This window comes from Falco punctatus (genome assembly GCF_963210335.1).
Source record: "Falco punctatus genome assembly, chromosome: 3".
Taxonomy (NCBI): domain Eukaryota; kingdom Metazoa; phylum Chordata; class Aves; order Falconiformes; family Falconidae; genus Falco; species Falco punctatus.
The window spans coordinates 37,265,388-37,285,262 of NC_137582.1; the positions used below are offsets into that span (position 1 = coordinate 37,265,388).

The 19,875-nt window shown below is 43.5% G+C and overlaps 1 protein-coding gene across 1 annotated transcript in view; it reads right to left on the bottom strand.

The window, feature by feature from the left end:
• Positions 1 to 776: 776 nt before the first annotated feature.
• STMN2 (stathmin 2) overlaps positions 777 to 19,875 on the bottom strand; it is a 60,047-nt gene continuing 40,948 nt past the window's right edge. The window contains exon 5 of the mRNA XM_080380247.1: positions 777 to 19,017. Coding sequence (XP_080236373.1) covers positions 18,958 to 19,017 — 60 coding nt within the window. The 3' untranslated portion in view covers positions 777 to 18,957. The remainder of the gene's footprint in view (positions 19,018 to 19,875) is intronic.

Here is a 19,875-nt window from a genome sequence, read left to right on the forward strand (position 1 = left end):
CTCCTGACTTTCTGGAAGACATAGAGTGAGTTCTTCTTCAGATCAGACCGAGCTACTTCCCGCGTCAGAGTTTCAGGCAATGAGGAGCACAGGGAACATTTAGGAAGCTTTTCCTAGTCTCCTACACTTAAGCAAATGTAAGCAAAAAAAAAGAATCCAGATCCCACAGTACCCTTCAGTACCCTTAACTTTAAGACTCTATTTCACACTCCAGAGTCTCCTAACACATTCAGCTATTTCAGCAACAACTGGAGTCCTTCACTATTCCCTGATGAGAAGAAATCCAGCCAGTGGTTGGAATGAAACAGATTTCTTAGGCAAAATTAATACTTCCCTTAGATGTGTTTTGTGTGTTTGATTTCACAACTCAACACTGTATTTTTAACACATTCTTTTGTATATAATGTAGTAGGTCTCAAATAAATTATATGAAAGCACAGCTTCCTTTATGATGTCTCATATGTATGGTTCATCAGTAGGGCTGAAGGTCTTGGACTTGCTATTTAAAGCCCTCCAACTGAGAGGGATAGTTGGTGACACGTAGGTTATCTTCATATGGACCGGTTCTAGAGAAGAGTGGGTTTAAGGGGGAGAAAAGTATCCATCTGAGGAGCTCTGTGTGGGGGTGATGGTGGAGGATGCACAGCTGAAGGCTCTGTTCAGATGGCACAAATTGCAAGTGTGGCACTGGGTCATGGTAGGGGTATGGGGAGGTGCAAGCTGGGATCCCAGTGGAAACTTGCAGTGACAAAAATATCTTTTTTTCTGTGAAAATCGTGAAAATGTGAAAATTGGCAGTTAGAATGCAGATTTGTGAGAAGTTACAGGCATGAAAGGAAACTGGCTGGGACTGTGTAATTGAGGAAGGGCTCGTGTGTGAAGGGAGAGGATACTCTTCTCAGTCTTCCTCGTTTTCCAGAGATGCCATGGTGGTTACCAAGGCTGCATGACTCATTAGTAACTTGGACACCAGAGGTAGGTTCGCCACCAGCTGGGCTGCACCTTTACTCAGACTGAAGTTGCCTCCATTCATGAAATGAACGTAGTTACTTGGATGAGAAGCTGGCAGTAAAACATTTTTCCTTTTGCACAAGGTGACCCAGAACCTGAATTGCCGCAGACACAGCTGTGCTCTTACAGTCTTCCTTGGGCACAAGCAGTACTGTAGTAGATTATTTTTCCCCTGACTAATTGCTTGTTTCCCTCCTGTTACCTCTCTAGTTCTACTGCCTGATACCAGGAACAATCACAGATGTGTAGCCCTACACGTGGCTCGGTTGCTTCAAATAGCTGATCTGTACCTTGGAGTGATGGCGAGAACCTATACAAGAAATGAACAAAGAGCCCTTTTAACCTTGGGTGAGTAGTCTCTTCATGATGTGTCAGGAAAAAAACCATATTTTGGACAGGAGGCTTGTTTAGGGGTCCCTTGTAAGAGAAGAAAGACTAAACCTCCTTAGAGCAGGTAGGAAAATTTTTCCGGAGGACATGCAAAAATATGTCTCTTCTTAGGGAGCGTACAGAAAACACATTACAAATTAATGTCTCTGGAACAATTTCATTTTATGCTCTGGCTTTCATAAGACAGAGGAGGAAGGCTGTGAGGCAGCAGAGCAATCAGTGTATTCAGTGGCATGGCCCATGGGACCAAAGGAGTGCTGTTTGGGGCGGGGGTGTTGGCTGCACAATAGCAATGGAGCTATTTGGGAAACGCTTTCATACAATTTTATGAGAGAGAGAAAATAGACGCCTATAGAAATAAATTTTACAACTCTGTTGATTTAAAAGAGAATGAGAGTGCAATGAGGGTGCTTTTGTTCCAGCAGAGGACTTTATAGCATGTATTGTCTCCTGACGTCTCTGGCTTTCTGCAGGTTGGGGTACAGTGGGCTGACTCCCTTTGGTTTTCTTTCCCTCTAAGGCCAGCAACTGTGTCTGGGCTCAGTTCTAACATGTAGGGCACAAGGGAAAGAGGATTTCCTTAAAATAAACAAAACGAACCCAAAAACCTGTGCAGAGGCTTGGCACCATGGGTAACAATTGAAGTTTCACCCTGCTGTCTTCATGGGGATGAGATCACTGTTGCAGTCCAAGAGTGCCATTTCTTCCTGGGACCTGTGGGATCAAGTGTTGAAAATGGTCAAAACTTCAAAATAATAATTTCAGTACCACTGAGTACTGAGAGATCCCTTACAGAAAATAATCTAGTGTCAGGAAATAACTTTCTGCTCTGGAGCTGTACTGGCATCTTGATGGAGCTAGAGCATTACACTTCTGCAAATACCTCTTCCAGATGAGAAGTCATGCTTATGGTCTTAATAGGTTTGAATGAACTGTTATTAAAAAATGAGAAAATACTACCGGGAAGCCCAGTCCGAAAAGTGGAATGCAGTGCACCCACTGGACTATCGGAGTCCTGCAGGCTCACAGACAAGCACGCCTAGAAAGTAACAGCAGTTGTGGGTGTCACTGCAGATCCTCCCTCCCGGACCCTGAACTTCTTTCTACAATCTCAGAGGTAACCTGGCCTGTGCATCACATGCAAGGGCTGGCACGGCGTGACCTTAACAATGTGCGCACCAATAAGGCATCCAGATGAGCAGGGAAGGATCAGTGTTAACAATTTTTTTCCTAACAGATGCTTAATTCTAGACAATTTGTCGAACAAGTGCTGGTATCAAAACCGAACCAGGTCACTTTGACTTTTAAGAGGCAGCGATGCCTTGGCTAGGGAGGAAACCTGATGATGGCAAAGCACAGGGTTTGCCTCTCATGTTGCTGAAGTGCCAGAAAGGAAGCCCAGGCTTCTGGGAGGGAATGTTTGCCATCTACTTCCCTCTGTTGACTGAGTTACTGAAGTACACTAAACTTGGGTAAACTGAAGGAAAACCCGACAGACAATAAAGCGGGGTTGAAAAGCAGACAATAGGCCAGATTCCTGGCATTTGTGAGCCGGTGGAGGTTTGCTCAAACTACTGCAGTGGCTGAGGACTGACCCACTTTGCTCTTAGTTTAAGCAGCCTCCTTTATATAAGACCATGCACTCAAAAAGAAAAGACGTCTGATGTGTACACACTTTTGCAGGTGCTTCATCTTTTTAATGTCTAAATAATAACACTCCAACCTCAACTTTTCTTTGCATCAAACTGTCAGTCATTGCTGGCACTTGGCATAAAATCAGGGAGGAAAGCGAAGCAGAACTACAGTATTCTTGTTCCAATGCTGTTCTTAAAACAGCAACTTCGTATTAGTCACCACAGCTACCAAATGTGGGCAGTAGTTCAGGAGAGCTTTCCAAGAGTATTGCTTTCTGTCACTGAAATGTTGGTAAACGCACACTGGCGGGAAGGCTCAGTTTCCAGTCCTTCATGGAGTGCGATAGAAATGTAATATACATTACAGAGAGATACTTTTCTTAAACCCTAACAGCTCATTTGCACTGGAATCAAACAGCATAATATCCATCATCCTGTCCTGCTCTGCCTTGACCACAGAGTATACATTTCCCTCTTCTGGGCAGGGAGAAATGGCAGCAGTGACTCATGTTTGACACTTATGTCATTTGACATGAAAACCATTTCCACTGGAGACTTGCAAGACCCTGGCTTGCAGTTTCTTTTGTTTTCTCACTACTTCTTTTGCACCCTCCTACGTGACATTGTGTTTGAAAATGCTGAAAGAGATGCTCAGTTGGCATAATATCCACATGATGTATTTTCTGCTGACAGAAGAGTGTTACTCAAAGGGGCTTCGCCTCTCTATAAAGCACCCCTCAAATCTGAACAGATTTATGTTTGTGCTGGTTGCCTGAGGTGCACTGCAAAACAGCACGTCTGTGCCCAGGAACAGACTTCACCCGTGACAAAGGCACCTCCATGGCCTCGACACAACCCTTCTTCTGGGCGTACGGGTGGCTTTGAGATGTCCCCTGAATTGGCTGAAAGAGCACCACAAGCTCTGCACTGTCTTTTGACAAGTGAGCTGAAGTGCCCCATGACCTGCTGTACACTTTGCTGCAGCTCACCCTCTGCTGAGATGCTCCTGCCTGGGAAAGAACTTAGAAATACTGTGGATTTCTTTAAGAGAGTAAATCTCATAAAGCTTTTTGGCAACAAGATGCGATCATCTGCCCATCTGCAGAATATATTGGCTGGCCACCACATGGTAGTTGTCAAAAATAGCCATGGGATCTCCTGAACGTGCCAAGGAATGCTGCAGCTCTTTATTGGTGGCCTTTGATCAGAGGCACAAGCTCATGATTTTCTTGGCTCTGTTTAGCAGATATATGTTTTAGGACTCTGGTTTTAGCTGTCATCACCAGGCATCATTTGTTGTTGTCTTTACTTCGAGCCTGCTCTGGTACATACAACTACCAGTGGATTTTTTCAAAGGTCAGTCATTTTTTAACACTGGGATGAACGAGGTTCTTCCCTCATTCAGCTCCTACATGGTGCTGTGCTCACTTGGGGTACCCTGCCAGAATCCTAAATAATTCTAAATGACATGGAATCACTATTGTGCTCTCCTACTCCCAGCAGTTCCTTCTGGTTCCCTCAGATGTTCTGAGTGATGGACCACTGGGGCCACACCCAAAACCATTTATCATTAAATCAAGTGAGTATAAATGTTCTGTCATTTACATCTCTCTCCAAAAGGGCTGATAAATAAACTCCTCTTTGGGATGGATTAAAATAGATGTAAGTAATCTTTGCAGTTATCTTCACAGATGCCTAGCTACAACCTATACAACATGTCCTTGACTTTGGTTTTAGCTGTTAACGTAATGGAAGATTCAGATAGGATGCACGGGGCTGTGGCCTGACTTTCTACTTTGAGGATAGGTTGGTTTGTGACTGGGAGTCGTGGTAAAGCAGACAAGCTCCTCCATGCATTTCTTCTTGCTGTTGACGTGAGACCAATGTTGCCTTGCATTCAACACATGAGGTCTTGCTCTTAATACATACTACTGCTTAGATACTTTGTTAAGATGTAGAGTCTGTTATTGTCTGTATGTATTGTACCAAACCTACTGTTCTGACGGCTTCGTTAATAATGTAACGAAGACTGATAAACTCCTGAGAGCTCTGGCAAGCTGGAAGGTAGCTCACCCAGAAAGTTCATCTGTGTCAGAGAGTGAAGAGATGCAGCTCCTGAGCTGAGTCCCACACAGAGTGACACAGAGATATTTAATCAGGTAAATGCTTTCTTTGTAGGAAGCCAAAGATGGTATTTCGTTTGCTGATACCGCTTTTTTTTCAATTTGCAGTCAGATACAGCTACTGTTTGGCTGCATGTGATGAATGAAAGAACGATTGCCATAGTTCCAGATCAACAGCAATGTACTTTCCACTTCAGGGAAAATTATGCCATGGTATCCAGATAAAAAGAGGATGTTGTCTGAAGGGCTGTAGTGTGTGCCTTTTCTTATTTATTCAAGTGACTCTAAATGTTTCCTTTTTACAGTGACTCAGCTTTTCAGCTATGAGGTTATGAATGACCTGTTTGGAGCTTGATTCAACATTTACTGACACTGTAGTACACATTTCTGTTGGTATTAGTGAATATTCACATCAAATCCTCCATTAGCCATGCAAAGATCAAATGAATGACCACATCTCTTAAATGTTATCTTGTCCTTTTCTATGAAGTTTACAGTTAATTTTCAATTGTGTGGTTTTTAACATGCAAAGGTTTAAATGTATAACTGAAAAGATTTTACTTTGAGGATTAATTTATTGTGACTGTTATAGCACCATCAGTTTTTCTTTAGAATAATAAAAACTGAGATAAAGTTTCAACATCAAAAATTCATTCAGTATTTCCTTAGGGATGAAAACATAAATATCAAAACCAATTAAATCCTAATATAATACAGAACATTTGCAGCACTTACTAGCAATGTCCAGTTAAAGAATTCCATATATGCTCAGAATAACACAGCGATTTCATTTAGGATAGGATAGGATGGGATGGGATGGGATAGGATAGGAATTGGACTGGTTCAATTGGAAGGGACATACAACAGTCATCTAGTCCAACTGCTTGTCCAGTTCAGGGCTGACCAAAATTAAAGCATGTTATTAAGGGCACTATCCAAATACCTCTTAAACACTGACAGGCTTGGGACATTGACCACCTCTCTAGGAAGCCTGTTCCAGTGTTTGACCACCCTCTCAGTAAACAAATGCTTCCTAACACCCAGTATAAACACCCGCATTCTCTTTTAAGAATTCATGAAAATGGTCTTGGCTTAAATAGATTAAGTAAGTCAGATTGTGATTAATGGGAAAGGGAAAGAAACTTATCCTTAAGTAATTTTGCAGATCCACATCTGGTTTTTGAGAGGCAAAGTGGATTATTTGCAAATTAAACACTTCTTCAGTTTGACAACAAGTTTAGATTCTATGCAAGTCCTTGTGTGTGACTTAAACAGTTTTCCATAGGGTAAGCATTGCACTCTTTCAAGAAGCACCTATGAATTGATGAGGTCCAAACACCCAAAATGATGTGTTACCTTGTTATTTATGTTACTTTACCCCCTTATGCAAATCCCAAAGAATGACCTGCATTTGCCATGAAACACTTTTACCAGGACCTGTGAGTATTTTCTTGTTTTATAGCATGATGGACAAAATACAGAAGATGGGGTAACCAGGCATATTTTGGAAATTGTCTGCTGTCTCCTTCACATATTTTTCTCTACCGTGGTCTCTGAGACCTCTTTTGTTGGAAAATATTAAGCAGTTTGTAGTAAGGGTGGTGGTGTCCTTCCTAAGATGTTCAATAGCACCTGAGAAGTTATTGAATTCACATTTTCTTATGACTGCTGTACCAAACGATCCCCAGTGCCATGCACAGGCTTACTCAGAGGATGGTAACTTGTAAGGGTACCTAAGGCACTTGTTTGGGGACTTGGACCATCAGAGAGGCCCACTTAACTAAGGTAGGTAGCATGTGAGTCCTCCAAAATGTGAGTGAGAAGACAAAATCAGAAAAGCTTTACTTTCTGCTTTGAGTTGCCTTGAATTTAATGCCATGTATAGGAATGGTATCTGTGCTTCCAGTGACTTTTCGAAGGCATCTTAAAATCTGTTAGCGGTGGCCAGATAATTGCAGCTAGCTGAATGCAGGACATTTTCACCAGAACCATGTACATATCTGGCCTGCTCTTTGCATGGGAGTGGCCATTCTGTGCCGTGCAGGTGTCCTCTGGTTCCTGAGGAGGCTGTTTCTGTGCTCGGCTATAGACTATTTCTCTTCTTGTACATGACAAATCCTCCTTGCTGGCCCCTTTGTCAGAGGGTGGGTTTTTTTCTGCAGTGTTTTCAATAGTTATGTGAAAATAATTTTATAATTCCATATGGTGTGGTTAATGCTTCATAGATTATATTGCTTTAGGGACATATCATACCCAATGCCTATGAAGACACGCAGGTAACAGTTTCTCCAGTAGCAGGCTGATTGCTACCCTTGCTATTGAAAGTGCCACATCCTTAATTTTATAGTGGACTTGTTCCTCAGATTTAAATTTAATAAAATACCTGTGATTACTGACATGGTTACCTCTGTGGTGTAGCAGCTATCTCACGCAATGCAATAAATAGCATGAATATTCATGGTATCACCCACATACCCACTTGCTTTTGTCTTCCTAAAGCCTGTCACTTCATTCATGCAACTTATCTCCATCTCAGACATTTTCTCAGAAATAACCCTCAAGATGGTAAGATTCAAGAGCATTACCTAATTTTGAGAAAATTGTGGAGTTGTTCTGACTCTTCTGTAGGCATTTTGATATTTCAAATTTATAGTTTTTCTTTAAGAACAGCTGCTGAATAAAACTGCAACTGCTCTAGCTACTTGCAGCTGTATTTTCAGCCAGCCCTTGTCTGGCTGAGTGTAATGGAGATAATTTCATATTCAATTTCTGTTTGCTTTCTTTTAAGACCGGTGTAAACATAGAGGTCACCTGAAGAACAATACTGTCTTCATAGTGATGCAAAGAGGCGAAAGCATGTTCTAAGCCTTTTTCTTAGTGAGATAATATGCACTGTGCAAAGGCTTTTCTGTGCTTTCAGTCAGCTACAGCTTCTACTAAAAGGCTAGTGGAAAGAAAATAAGTCATTGTTAACACCAGAATAACGAATAAATCACTGAATGAGAAAGATCATGTTTTCCCGTGTTACACAAACCAAGAAAGATTAAGTTTACGGGTATAGCCATGCTGGGAATCAGCATCAGATTATTTGTGTTTGATTTCCACTGCAGGGAGAGAAAGATCAATACTACATTCTGCAGAGATCAATATACTGCTTAGAAGCATGGTGTGTTTCTTTTTTAATCATTCATTTTTGTTTACACTCCAGATCTGTACATCATCCTATGCTGGGCATAGGACTTTAAAGCTACAAAATGCATACAGAGCTCTGTCAAGATGGGATACTTAGTTGAATTCTTGGTTTTGTCCTGCCTTTAAGTCCATTGGAAAATAGTCTGAAGTGTGGTGGAAAAAAGGAGAGATACAGGCTACACCTATGTGGTTTATTCCCTTGGGAAGCAATTATCTTTGATTCAGAAACCTCTTGCCTTTCTCCTTTTTCCTGGAGAATCCGTAGAGGATTACAGGTAAAATAGTATCTGGCTGCATGGTGGTCCCCCTGTGTTACAGGACAGGGGAAAGCAGGGATCCCCTTCCAGCGAAGTGAATTATTTTCCTCCAAACTAAGAAAAATCTAATTTCTCTCAGAAACGAGTAAAATAGGAAGATGAAAAAACATTCCCTATGTTTTATTGGCTCAAATAAAAAGAGAGGTATTTTTCTAGTATTAAAACATAGAAAAAAATCCAGTTTTCCATATGAACTGGGACAGTGCTCCATGCTTACAGCAGTAAGCAGTAGCATCTCTGGGTGACCTGTGCTACCTAGGAGGGTTTTTGTGTGGCAGCTGTTCGCCCCAGGCCAGAAGCTTTGAAAATTGGAAATGAGCATGTGTATCCATGAGTCAGGAGAAGAACCATCCCACTCCTGAGACACTGGGTGGAGGGAGGCTCCCTCCTCAGGGGAAGGACTACGCTTTGGCTGGTGACTGCCAGGAACAGGAGCTGGCTTGTGCAGGCCAGGGAGGCACATCTGTACCTCCGTGTGTGACACCGTGGAGCATGGCTGTTGAAACAGAACAAGCCTCAAGAGTTGCACTGCTTAAATGGGGAAGAAGTACAATAATTTGGCAATGTATAGACAAGCAAACTGTACCTTTGAGGGATGACTCTGCTTTCGTGCTGGTGTTAGAGTAGGGGGTGGGTGACTAGGGTTCAGAGTGTTGGGGAGCTGCTGGTCTGGAGGAACAGAAGATCTTTATCCAGGAAATTTCCCTTGTTTCACAACAACTTCAGAGTTTCTTGCCTGCCTGTCTTTTTTTGAAAGAACTGATGAGCTTCTTGAAGACACAGCAGATAGCAGACACCACTACCAGGTAAAATCAAACACCTGTGGGGCTTACAGTCATGAGATGCTACAGATACCAGAAGTTTTGCATTGGCCTGAAAAAGTGATTGGACGTCTTAATAAAAGAAAATATCCATCAGGGATATTGAACATACTATGTAATTATTGCTCAAGCAGCTTTAGAAGTGCATATTGTTGGAGCCTGGAGGAGCATTGCCATGTGTCTGTACTGTTGCTATACTCATCTTTGAGCATCTGTAACTGGCACCAGTAGTGGCTGAGTACTGGGCCAAATGACTGCTTGGTCTCAGACCCAGTGCTGCTGCACTTGTAAGTGAAGGTTCTAAAGATGCAAAACCTTCAAGACATCATTCTTGCAGTTAGGGACTTGTCTAATCCAGAGGGAAACAGTAGGAAAAGAAAAAAGAGTCTGGAAAAGCTTAAAAAAATCAGTCAACCTGTTGGGGAGCCCTGCTCAGAGCTACAGGACAAACCCGCAAGTCCTGCCCACACTCTTCCCATCCCACCCACCTCTGGCAGAGGTCTTGGCAGGGAGGTGCAGTGAGGGAAGTGGCCGAGTGGCTTTGGAAGTCAGCTTCAGCATCACGGCAGACAGCTGGACTGACCAAATGCCTCCTGGAGGAGAGAGGGAATTAGATTCACTTTAATACCCACAAAACTCACAGAACACCCAACGACTAACTGGGCTTTAATAGAAAAATACAGCAGCAGCCAGCCTGGCTGCAGGAAGAGTGAGGAACCATGATATGGGAAGCCTTGACCAGAGGAACCTGCTGCACTGGAGGAAAAAGAGCTGGAGTCTGGTTGAGGACAAAGTGCCAGCTCTGCCTTGACTCCAGGGTCTGCAGAGACCTGCGCAGCCGGGGTGGCTCTGCCTGCCCACTGCACCAGCCGAGCCAAGCCAGCGGAGAGCCGGAGCCCACCAGCTGTGCTACAGCAGCTGGGAGCTTGCGTTGGTGTGTGCTGGGATTCCCAGCATGGAGTTGCTTGACTGGGGAGATCCTGTTTTCAAACTGGCTGAGCTCAGCCAGCTCTAAGCCCAGGCCAGGGAGCTTAGGGCTGTTTGAATACGTCCTTGCATATGGGACACAAGAGCCAGCAGATGCTTTGGGCAATGCAAAGGACTTTGTATGGCCAAGACTGCTTGCTACATCTATGAACATTAAAGATGCTTTGGCGTGGAGGCCAAATGGTGCAAACAGCCCATGCCTGGGTAAACAATCAGAGCGTCCAAACAGTGCAGCTGTGTGCAGGCTGCCTGGCGGGAGCGTGGGACTCCCCAGCCCTGCCTGGGACCTGCCAGGCACAGCGGCAGCTTGTACTGACCAAAAGCGTGCCTGGCAACACTGTAAACACCGTGTGTTCCAGAGCTCTGGAAGAAGATGTCTGGCTTATCAACTTCTTGGTAAAATGACTAAGTAGAGAATATGGTATTAGGTGGTTTTTTTGTTTTTCACTGCCTCCTAGTCCTCCACAACTATGTAGCTCTGAAAGAAAAAATATCTGTCTTTGGCCTTGATATGGAGAGACTGAGCACCCTGGATAACCATAAAAATAATGGGAAATAATAAGGAAGAATCTCTGTTATTTCAATGTTGTAGATTCCAGCTTGGCTTGCTGATGAGCTGTATCAAAGTATAGAGGTACCCTCCTAAGAAAACACAGATGCCTGCCTGCCTTCAAAAGTCGTAATGGATCCTTTCATAGAAAATTACTAACTTTTTAAAACTAGTCCAAGCATTTGATTATTGCATAAAGCACGAGGGTAAAAATGCACTGAAAAATACAAAAGTATTGTAATTTCTACAGTCAGCTCTGATACGGAGCCAACAGCTGGCCAGGACCTGCAGGTAATGCCCAAAGCTGACGACCCGCTGTGAGCTGGGGAGTGCAGGGGCATGCACCCATGCAGTGGTGTCAGTGCTGAAGGGCATGTTGGATGGCTCCAGAGTGCAGCTCCCAGGATGCCCTGTGATCCCACTGTCCTGGTTTCAGCTGGGTTAGAGTTAATTTTAATCCTAGTAACTGGTACAATGCTGTGCTTTGGATTTAGGATGAGAACAATGTTGATGACACGCTGATGTTTTAGCTGTTGCTGAGCAGTGCTTACACTAAGTCAAGGACTTTTCTGCTTCTCACACCACCCCAGCAGTGAGTAGACTGGGGGGCACAAGAAGCTGGGAGGAGACACATCCAGGACAGATGACCCAAACTGGCCAAAGGGATATTCCATACCATACGATGTCATGCTTTGTGCATAAACTAGGCAGTAAGCTGGCAGGGGGCCACTGGGTGGGAACTGGCTGGGCATTGGTCAACGGGTGGTGAGCAACTGCATTGTGCATCACTTGTTTTGTGTAATCTATTATTATTATCATCATCATCTTTATCATAATTGTTATAATTCCTATAATTATTATTATTAGACTTTGTTTCTCTTCTATTAAACTATCTTTATCTCAACCCACAAATTTTACTTTTTTACCCCATTTCTCTCCCTGATCCCACCTAAGGGGACAGGGGAGTGAGTGAGCGGCTGCGTGGTGTTTGTCTGCCTACCAGGTCAAACCATGACACCTGCACACATATCACCTTCCCACAGGACTCTCCTGACATCCCAGGGATTGGGGGCGAGCTCAAAGCAGAAGTGACACCCCCACCTTTGCCCTTGTCCTCCCCCAGCCCGGCTGCTGCTGTCAGTTTTCTGCTGTCTCCCAGTGGCAGTTGGCAGCCTCCTCCTTCTCAGCAGTTCCTAAGGGATGTCTTCTTCCCCTACAGCTCTGCCGCAGGCTGTGGCTGCACGGGCAGGCACCCAAGCTGACACACCGGGCTGGGTTGAGTCACACCAGGCTGGGCTGAGTCAGGCTCCCTCCAGCTCTGGTAGGGTGTCCTAGGGCCACAGCACAAGGAAGGCTGAGCTGGCCCTTCACGGGGACATCTAAAGGTCTAACAGAAACTGTTAATTCAGGCACAGGCTGTGTTTTGTCCCAAACCTGTACCTGAAGGCAGAAGACATGCATTTATCCAGTGCTGCTCCCAACCTAATGCCTATGTCAGGAATCATATGCAATCTGGGTAACCTGTTCTTGGTTAATTGAAAGCTGTTCATATGCCACTGCGCTCCACTGTTTTTTTCATCATTTGCAAATGTGTAAGTGTAAAACAGTGCAGGAAGAAATGAGTTGTTGAGTCCGGTTGCTTCTGCTGTGAGCATCACCCTTTCCTAGCCTCCCTGAAGTCCAGCTGAAAAGCAGTGAGGTTTTCCTGCTTCCATCCAGCACTCAGGAGAGCTGGTTCAGACTTACTAGGAGTAGGAACCAGCTCCTGAACTCCAGACTAACAGAACACCTAATTTTAACCTGTTTATTTAGATGACTATCTTATCCTTTGGCTTACATACAATACCTGCCCAGTGCTGTATTCTTAAGGAAATGTAGCAAAAGCAACGAATTTTGCCCAAGGAAAAAGTTCTATCTTTTATGTTTTATATAAACCCAAATCCAGATTTTAGGGCAAATGTAGAGCACCATCTCCACGAAGCAGGTTTCAGGATAGTGCACAGCTTGACAGGCTTTTCAAAATAAAACCGTCAGTACTTGCCTGTTAAATAATCAGAGCTTGCCCTCTTCTGGTCACGGGCAGTTGTACACGGGGATTTTTTATGAACGTGTGGAAATTATTATCTAAAAGACTCATTGGAAAACTGCACATTTTGAGAGTTAATCTTATTGAAATATATTTTATTATATTTTACTTGTTTTCCAAAAATTGTTTAAAAAACTGTTGCAACTATAATAGTTAAAAGAAATTTGAGGTGTAGCTCATTTCTTTTCTTATATCGTACTTGTCCAGGCTGTATCTTGGATAATGCCTTTCATGTCCTCTATCTTCAGGAGCTGCCCAGAGGCTTCCTTTTCTGCTGCTTTCCTTTCAGACCCATCTGTTGAAAGCCAGCCTGTTACAGCAGGAAGGCGTTTTGCAGCAGCTATTTACTGCCCCCCAGAAGAAAGGACCATGGCATCACATGGTAAACTTGAAGGAGGTAAATGTTTCCCTAAGTAAATTATCAGTTAGGTGCATTCTTGGACATATGAATAGAAAAAGGAACCTCCATTTATTTCCCCAGAGGAAAAGTTAAAGCTCACACGCTATCAGAGCATCAGTGTAACACTGCAGTTATCAGTGGCTTACACACAGACATTTTATTGTACATTGGAGAACCCCCTAATCTATTGGGAGTGCATAGCACATTCCAGTTTCTGTTGCACATGCAGCTGTGGGTTACATTTACTCATATACTGTAGGTTGGATTTTAGCCCCCTCTGCCTTGTGCCCCAGTTCCAAGTATTAGAGGGGGAGTGGAGAAAGTTCAGTGTTTTGAAGAGAGGCAGCTTCACAGGTGACCATCCTCCCTCCTCTGCTGGGAGATGAAGTCCACTTTTCAAATGTGAGAATAGTTTCATGGTTCATTTAGCCCCTGATCTGCTGATGGTTTTTGATGCTAGCTTTTCTTGCGCTTCCCTATACTTCTGACTGCTTTTATCACGTCCGTGGTCTTTCTTCTGAGCTGGCTGCTATGTGTTATCTGTTGCTTTCTAGGCATGTTTGAAATGTCAGTAATACAGATATTCCCCTAGTCACGAGAGTTTCTGATGATGGTGTTGCAATTCCTGGCTACTCCTTGTTCCACACAAGAATATCAGCCTTTGTTGGTCTTAACAGCTATCCATGCTTGTGTCACTCATATTACAGTGGAGTTAAAGCTGAAAACGTCTGGACTCAGACTTCAGATTTCAAAGCCACCATCTACCTTATATAAAGTCCTAGGGTAAACTGTGCAGCAGACATGATGGATATCCTTCAGAGGAAATCCTTGAGATCCCTGATGTTTTTAGAGATGATACCCATTATTAAGGCAGACCACTGCATGGCACTATTGCACCAGCATCGGTGCAGCACCGGCCCTGAGGCCGGGGAAAGATCATCTGAAATTGTCCCATTACCTGCCTCCCAGTATCCCTTCTGCTGAGTGAATGGCTGCCTCCTTCCACCACTGAAATATGACCAGAATGGGACATGTGCTGCAAGATGGAAGTAGACCCTGCCTCTTCCCATGCAATCCTCTCTTCCTTCCACCATATACCTGATGAGAGGGTTTGATTCGACATGGTGATCTAACAACAGCTGGATAAGAAAGAAGATGTTCATGCTGCCCTAAATGGAGGTTTTAAACCATGTCCCTCTCCTTCTGGGAAACAAGAGACAAGTACTTCTCTTCTCTGTATGGTTTAAGGTGCTGGAAGTAAAACCCTTTTCCTCACTGGTCTCAGAGCCCATCTGTCTGGCAGGACTGGTAACAGGCAGACAGCTCTGTGCACATGTGCATAAGGTGTTGCTGTACAACAGTGATGTGTTTGGGAATTCTGGACCGAAGGAACAGCTAGGTATTGCTATTTGGCTCTACAAAGGTTAGGATTTTGTTCCAGTCATCAAAAAAACCAACCATCCTTCACATGACAAGAAGCGTGATAATGCTTATCAATGTCTACAGGTATCTTAAGGGTGGGTGCCAAGAGGACAGGGCCGGGCTCTTTTCTGTGGTGCCCAGTGACAGGACAAGGGGCAATGGGAACAAACTGCAGCTCAGGAAGCTCCACCTGAGTGTGAGGAAGAGCTTCTTTACTCTGAGGGTGACAAAGCACTGGAACAGGCTGCCCAGAGAGGCTGTGGAGTCTCCTTCTCTGGAGACATTCAAAACCCACCTGGATGCTCTAGGTGCAACCTGCTCTAGAGGAACCTGCTTTAGCAGGGGGTGGGACTAGATGATCTGCAGAGGTCCCTTCCAACCCAACCATTCTGTGACTCTGTGATAGTAAAGGGGAGAAAAAACGCATTGATTTCAAGTTCTGGATCAGTGATGGGTTTAAACTCTACATCCAAACCTCCTGACCTTGGAAATGTTTGACTTGCTTTGGGCACACATTTTGTGGCTTCAGTTGGACCATGTGAAGTGTGACAGGTCTGAATCATTCCTGTTTGATTACTCAAGCAGTCTCCTCATGGCAGCCTTGACATAAGCGATGAACTAACTAATAGGAAACGGAGCCCTACCCATATTCCGAGGCGTAGTCCTGGGCTCTGCACAGACCACAGGTCAGAAGTGCCTTTCTACACGTGCTACACATCTCTGCCCTGCTGCTGAGCCATCATATATTTCAATGAGAGGAGGGAGCATCGGTGTGGCACAACGCCAGCGCTCCAGGCTCCCGCCTGTCCTGCGGGAGGTTTCAGGCAGCTTATGGAAAATGCTCTGCATGTCAGCATCAGCCACTCATGGCTCATATCATGTAGTTTGACAGTTAATCAAAGAAGCAGCCTATTTTATTTTTTTTTATTTAAAAGTCCTGAGCACTCCGCTTGCTATGGAATTGAAAAATAAACTGAGATTATTTCAAGTAGCCTGAACGGTAATACTTTAAAAGTGGATGTTTTGAATGATTTCTTTCTTTTCAAGGACATCCTTAATCTGTAACTCCACGTGAAAGACCCATGGCACCAACATGCTTTTGGTACCACAAGCAGTGAGGAGCTAGGAAGGCAGCACTAAAGCAAAGTACAAAGGAAATAATGTAAAGAAACAGGAGTAATAGAAGGGAACAGCAGCTCTCCAGTTACTTCTTTTTACTATTATAGATTAAATATGCAGTGTCTTTGCAAACAGGCTTTCAAGATATAGTTGTACACAAATAAAATGAACTCTAGACCCACAACTGTTAAAAGATCCAAGTGAACATGAGCAGAGCGTGGGCTCTGAGATGCGTCTATGGTGCTCACACTGCCTTGCTCTTCCCTCGTTTCCCTGGTGCAGCCTTGGTACCTGTTGAGCATCATTCCCCCAGGCAATGCCCAGGTCTGGGGTGAGCGTGTGCTGGGGACCATCCCAACGGGCACTTTGGGTGTGGACACCCTCGTTTGTGGGAGAAAAGAGTTTAGCCCCATGGGGGCGATGCAGGCTGCCCTGCTTGGCCTCAGCAGCAGAGATTTGTCCTCGGCCTGTTTTCAGGGCAAGCATAGCCAGGAGAAACAGGAAAAGGGATTGAGGCATGACCAGAGCTTGCTATATCAGTAGACAGGAAAAACTGTAAGTGACTTGCCATTGGGAAATGTACAGGGAAAATACAGGAGCCCTCAAACCAAGATTATGGACTTCAAATTGGAATATAAGCTTGATTGAATGACCTTTTTTACCGGGGCTTAAAGCAATGTACAAACTTTAGAGGCTTGGCAACTTTGAAGCTCATGACATCCAGATTCAAAGTTTGCTATTTGGCCTTTCTGCCAGGTTACTTCTTGCCAGAAAGACAAGGAATTTAGGCAAGGAAACGCAGCTGCTGTAACAAGTTGGAGTACTGCTCTCATTCTGCGGTACATAGCTCACTGCACACAGAGCTGAGCTTGCAGCCTTGCACCTGCATCAGCTTCTGCTGCTTTTTGACTGCAGGCCGAGTCTGCCAGGGACATAACTTGGCTCTGAAATAAAACAGGTTGCATGGGTCAGAAACCGACTGTTACAGATCTGGAGCTTTTGGCCCATCCCACCAAAAGAGCAAGTAAATGGTGCCACTTTTGTGACTTTAAATCAGAAAACTAATCTTAGAGATAATTCTTGATCACCTGTCCAGTTCTAAATGGGGTCCAATTCAATTTTATATCTCAGTTCTGCAGCCCGGCAGCTTCCCTAGCAATTCTGTGTTTTTCAGTGAGTCCTGTAAACGAATCCCTTTTACCCTGAAAATCAGTGTGTTAACAGCCAGAATCTTGCTGCAGCTATTGATGTATGCACCCAGAGCTACCTTATTCACTTTTCTTTCCCCAGATTCCCTTTTTTTTCCCCAATATTGAGTCAAGATTAAGAGGTGCATGTGCATGTGTGTGTAGTTTGTTCTTTTTTTTAATAATCTCAGTGCTAGAGGTTACATTTATAGGCTCAGTTTATGGGGTAATGTTTCAAAACAACCAGCCTAAGCACTGGAAAACACATAGCAGGGGTTAATCCCACATTAGCAAAGAAATAGGCTTGTTTTATTCATAGGTCTTATTTAAGTCTCATTTCCATGCTTTTATGACTACACTAGGTTTTCATCTCACATGGGCACATGTCAGAGAAGTAATGGAGCGAGAGAAGAGACAAGCCCTTTTTCAGTTCACAGAACCCCAATTCTTTATTAATCACAGCTTGCTCACAATGACATACAGGAAAATAGCACTAATGAAGAGTAGAATATGCAGGCAGCAACCTCCAGGGGGGTAGGGACAACTTCAAAACTGCAGCTATTTTGGGGATGGTGTAAAAGGTTTAGTGATATTGTACTTGGCACAAGCACCCTGTCTAGTCATTCGTCCTGCTTCAGCCCTCTTAGTCCTAGATGTCTGTCACTAGGTAGGGTTGGCTAACACTGAAGAGTAAAGGTCATGATGAATGGAAGTCAGCAGTGTCAAAAAAAAAGGTAACGACTGGCTCATGGGTTTCAGGTGAAATATTTGGTAGCCTCTTGTATATTACGCATAATGTGGTAGCATCAGATAAGTATCATAGATCATGGCACCTACAGATAAAGCCACTTGATGCTATCTATTAGTTGCTCCATTGATAAATTTTCAAGTGGTGAATTAAGCTTGGTTTACAATTAGCATTTATATGGCAGTTTGGCATCATTCAAAATTTGTCACAGCTTGATGGGTTACAATGTGTCTCTTAAATTTGCCCCAAACTGATCCCACTTGGTTTCATTCTGTTGCACAGCCGTATTTGTTGCCTCTCACTTCAAAATCAGAAGCAACACATACTCTGCACGGCAATTTAACCTCAATTATACAGCACACTACAGAGTCCTGCAGCATAAGCTGTGTTTAAAGAAACTACATTTTAAGAGCCTTTTGTCTTGGACAGCTGAATGTGAAGTCACGATACCTGTGAACTAGTCACTGTTTCAACAAAGCTTATCGATGGCAAAGCAGTCTAGGTTATTAGGCAATGACTGGTCTCTAGCACCATAGAACTACTACTGACCTCGTGGTGGTTTGGAATGAAAGTCGCAGGGAATGGAATTAGACATGAGGTGCTTCATATGAACAGACCCAGCAAATTCAACTGAGTGGAAATAGACAACATCAGAAGCCTGTTACAGGACATGTAAGATTATGAAATAACTTGCATAATGCAATACTTGTATTTTTTAACAAAAATGTAAGTATTTACAAAATAAGATCCAAGTTTTTTAAACATCAAGCAAACCATTCTGCAAAGAGACCGCATTGTTTTTGTTTTTATTTTTGTTTCTTTTTTAAAGTTTTTTATTGAGTTCTTGATTTTTATTTTTTTTTTTAAACCATGTCATACATTTCCCATACTGATATCGCATGATCCATAATAATATAGGCAGGGGGAGTTTACTAATGGTGGGGATGGGTCACATCCACCATCGCTGTTTTCAGCCAGACAGTTCCACCTGGAGCTCCTTGTTTCTACGGACCTCTGCAGCATGCCTCTCCTGGAAAACATCAAGAAGGGAAAAATCAAACCTCTTTCTCATTCCATCTGCCCAGGGAAGCTCCTGATGACAACCTGTTTAGGTTGTGCATTTGATGCTTGTGCAAAACTTGTTTCACAGCACAACCATCTTTAAAGGATGCAACTCCAGAGAGGTGTCATCCACCAGACCCGCCTGAGGCACATTTGATGTTTAACATTCTACTTATGCTGTGGAGCTCAGTCCTTTATCTGATACGACCTTATAATCCTCAGCACCTCACAGAGTTAAATTTTAAAGGCCCACATAGAGAGCTGCTGCATGCAGCGTAAAACGTGCCATGTACTCGTATTTGCCCTTTGAATTCCCAGATGTTGAAATACAGGAAAGGATGAGTGGGCTTGAATTAATTGCTTGAACAGTGTATGCAGAAGTGTTGATGACTGTGTTATCTGTAACATTTAGGAAGTATAAATAAATTTAGTATCACCAAGAGGGGTCAATCTGAACCTCTCAAACATCCCTTTAGACCGTATGATGAAACTAGTTGTCCTCTCCATTTTTTCTCTGGCTGTGATGGAGAAAGGATGCAGTTACCAAAAACAGTGCTAGACCCTTCTGTCCACTTTCAGCCATGTTTTTTTCCTTTTACGAAAGCAGTCATAATTAATTAAGACTTATTTGAGCCACTGTATATTCAGACACTTCTGCGGAAATGGATCTGTGGTCAGGAACAACAGCTGTCAAATGAATTCTGCTTGAGATGTTTATAGAACTATGATTTTTGGCAGCTTCTGTGTTTTTGGTTTATGCTTCTGTCCTTTCAACTATCAGACTATCAGACTTCTACCTCTTGTGTCTGATCACTGGGAAAAAAAA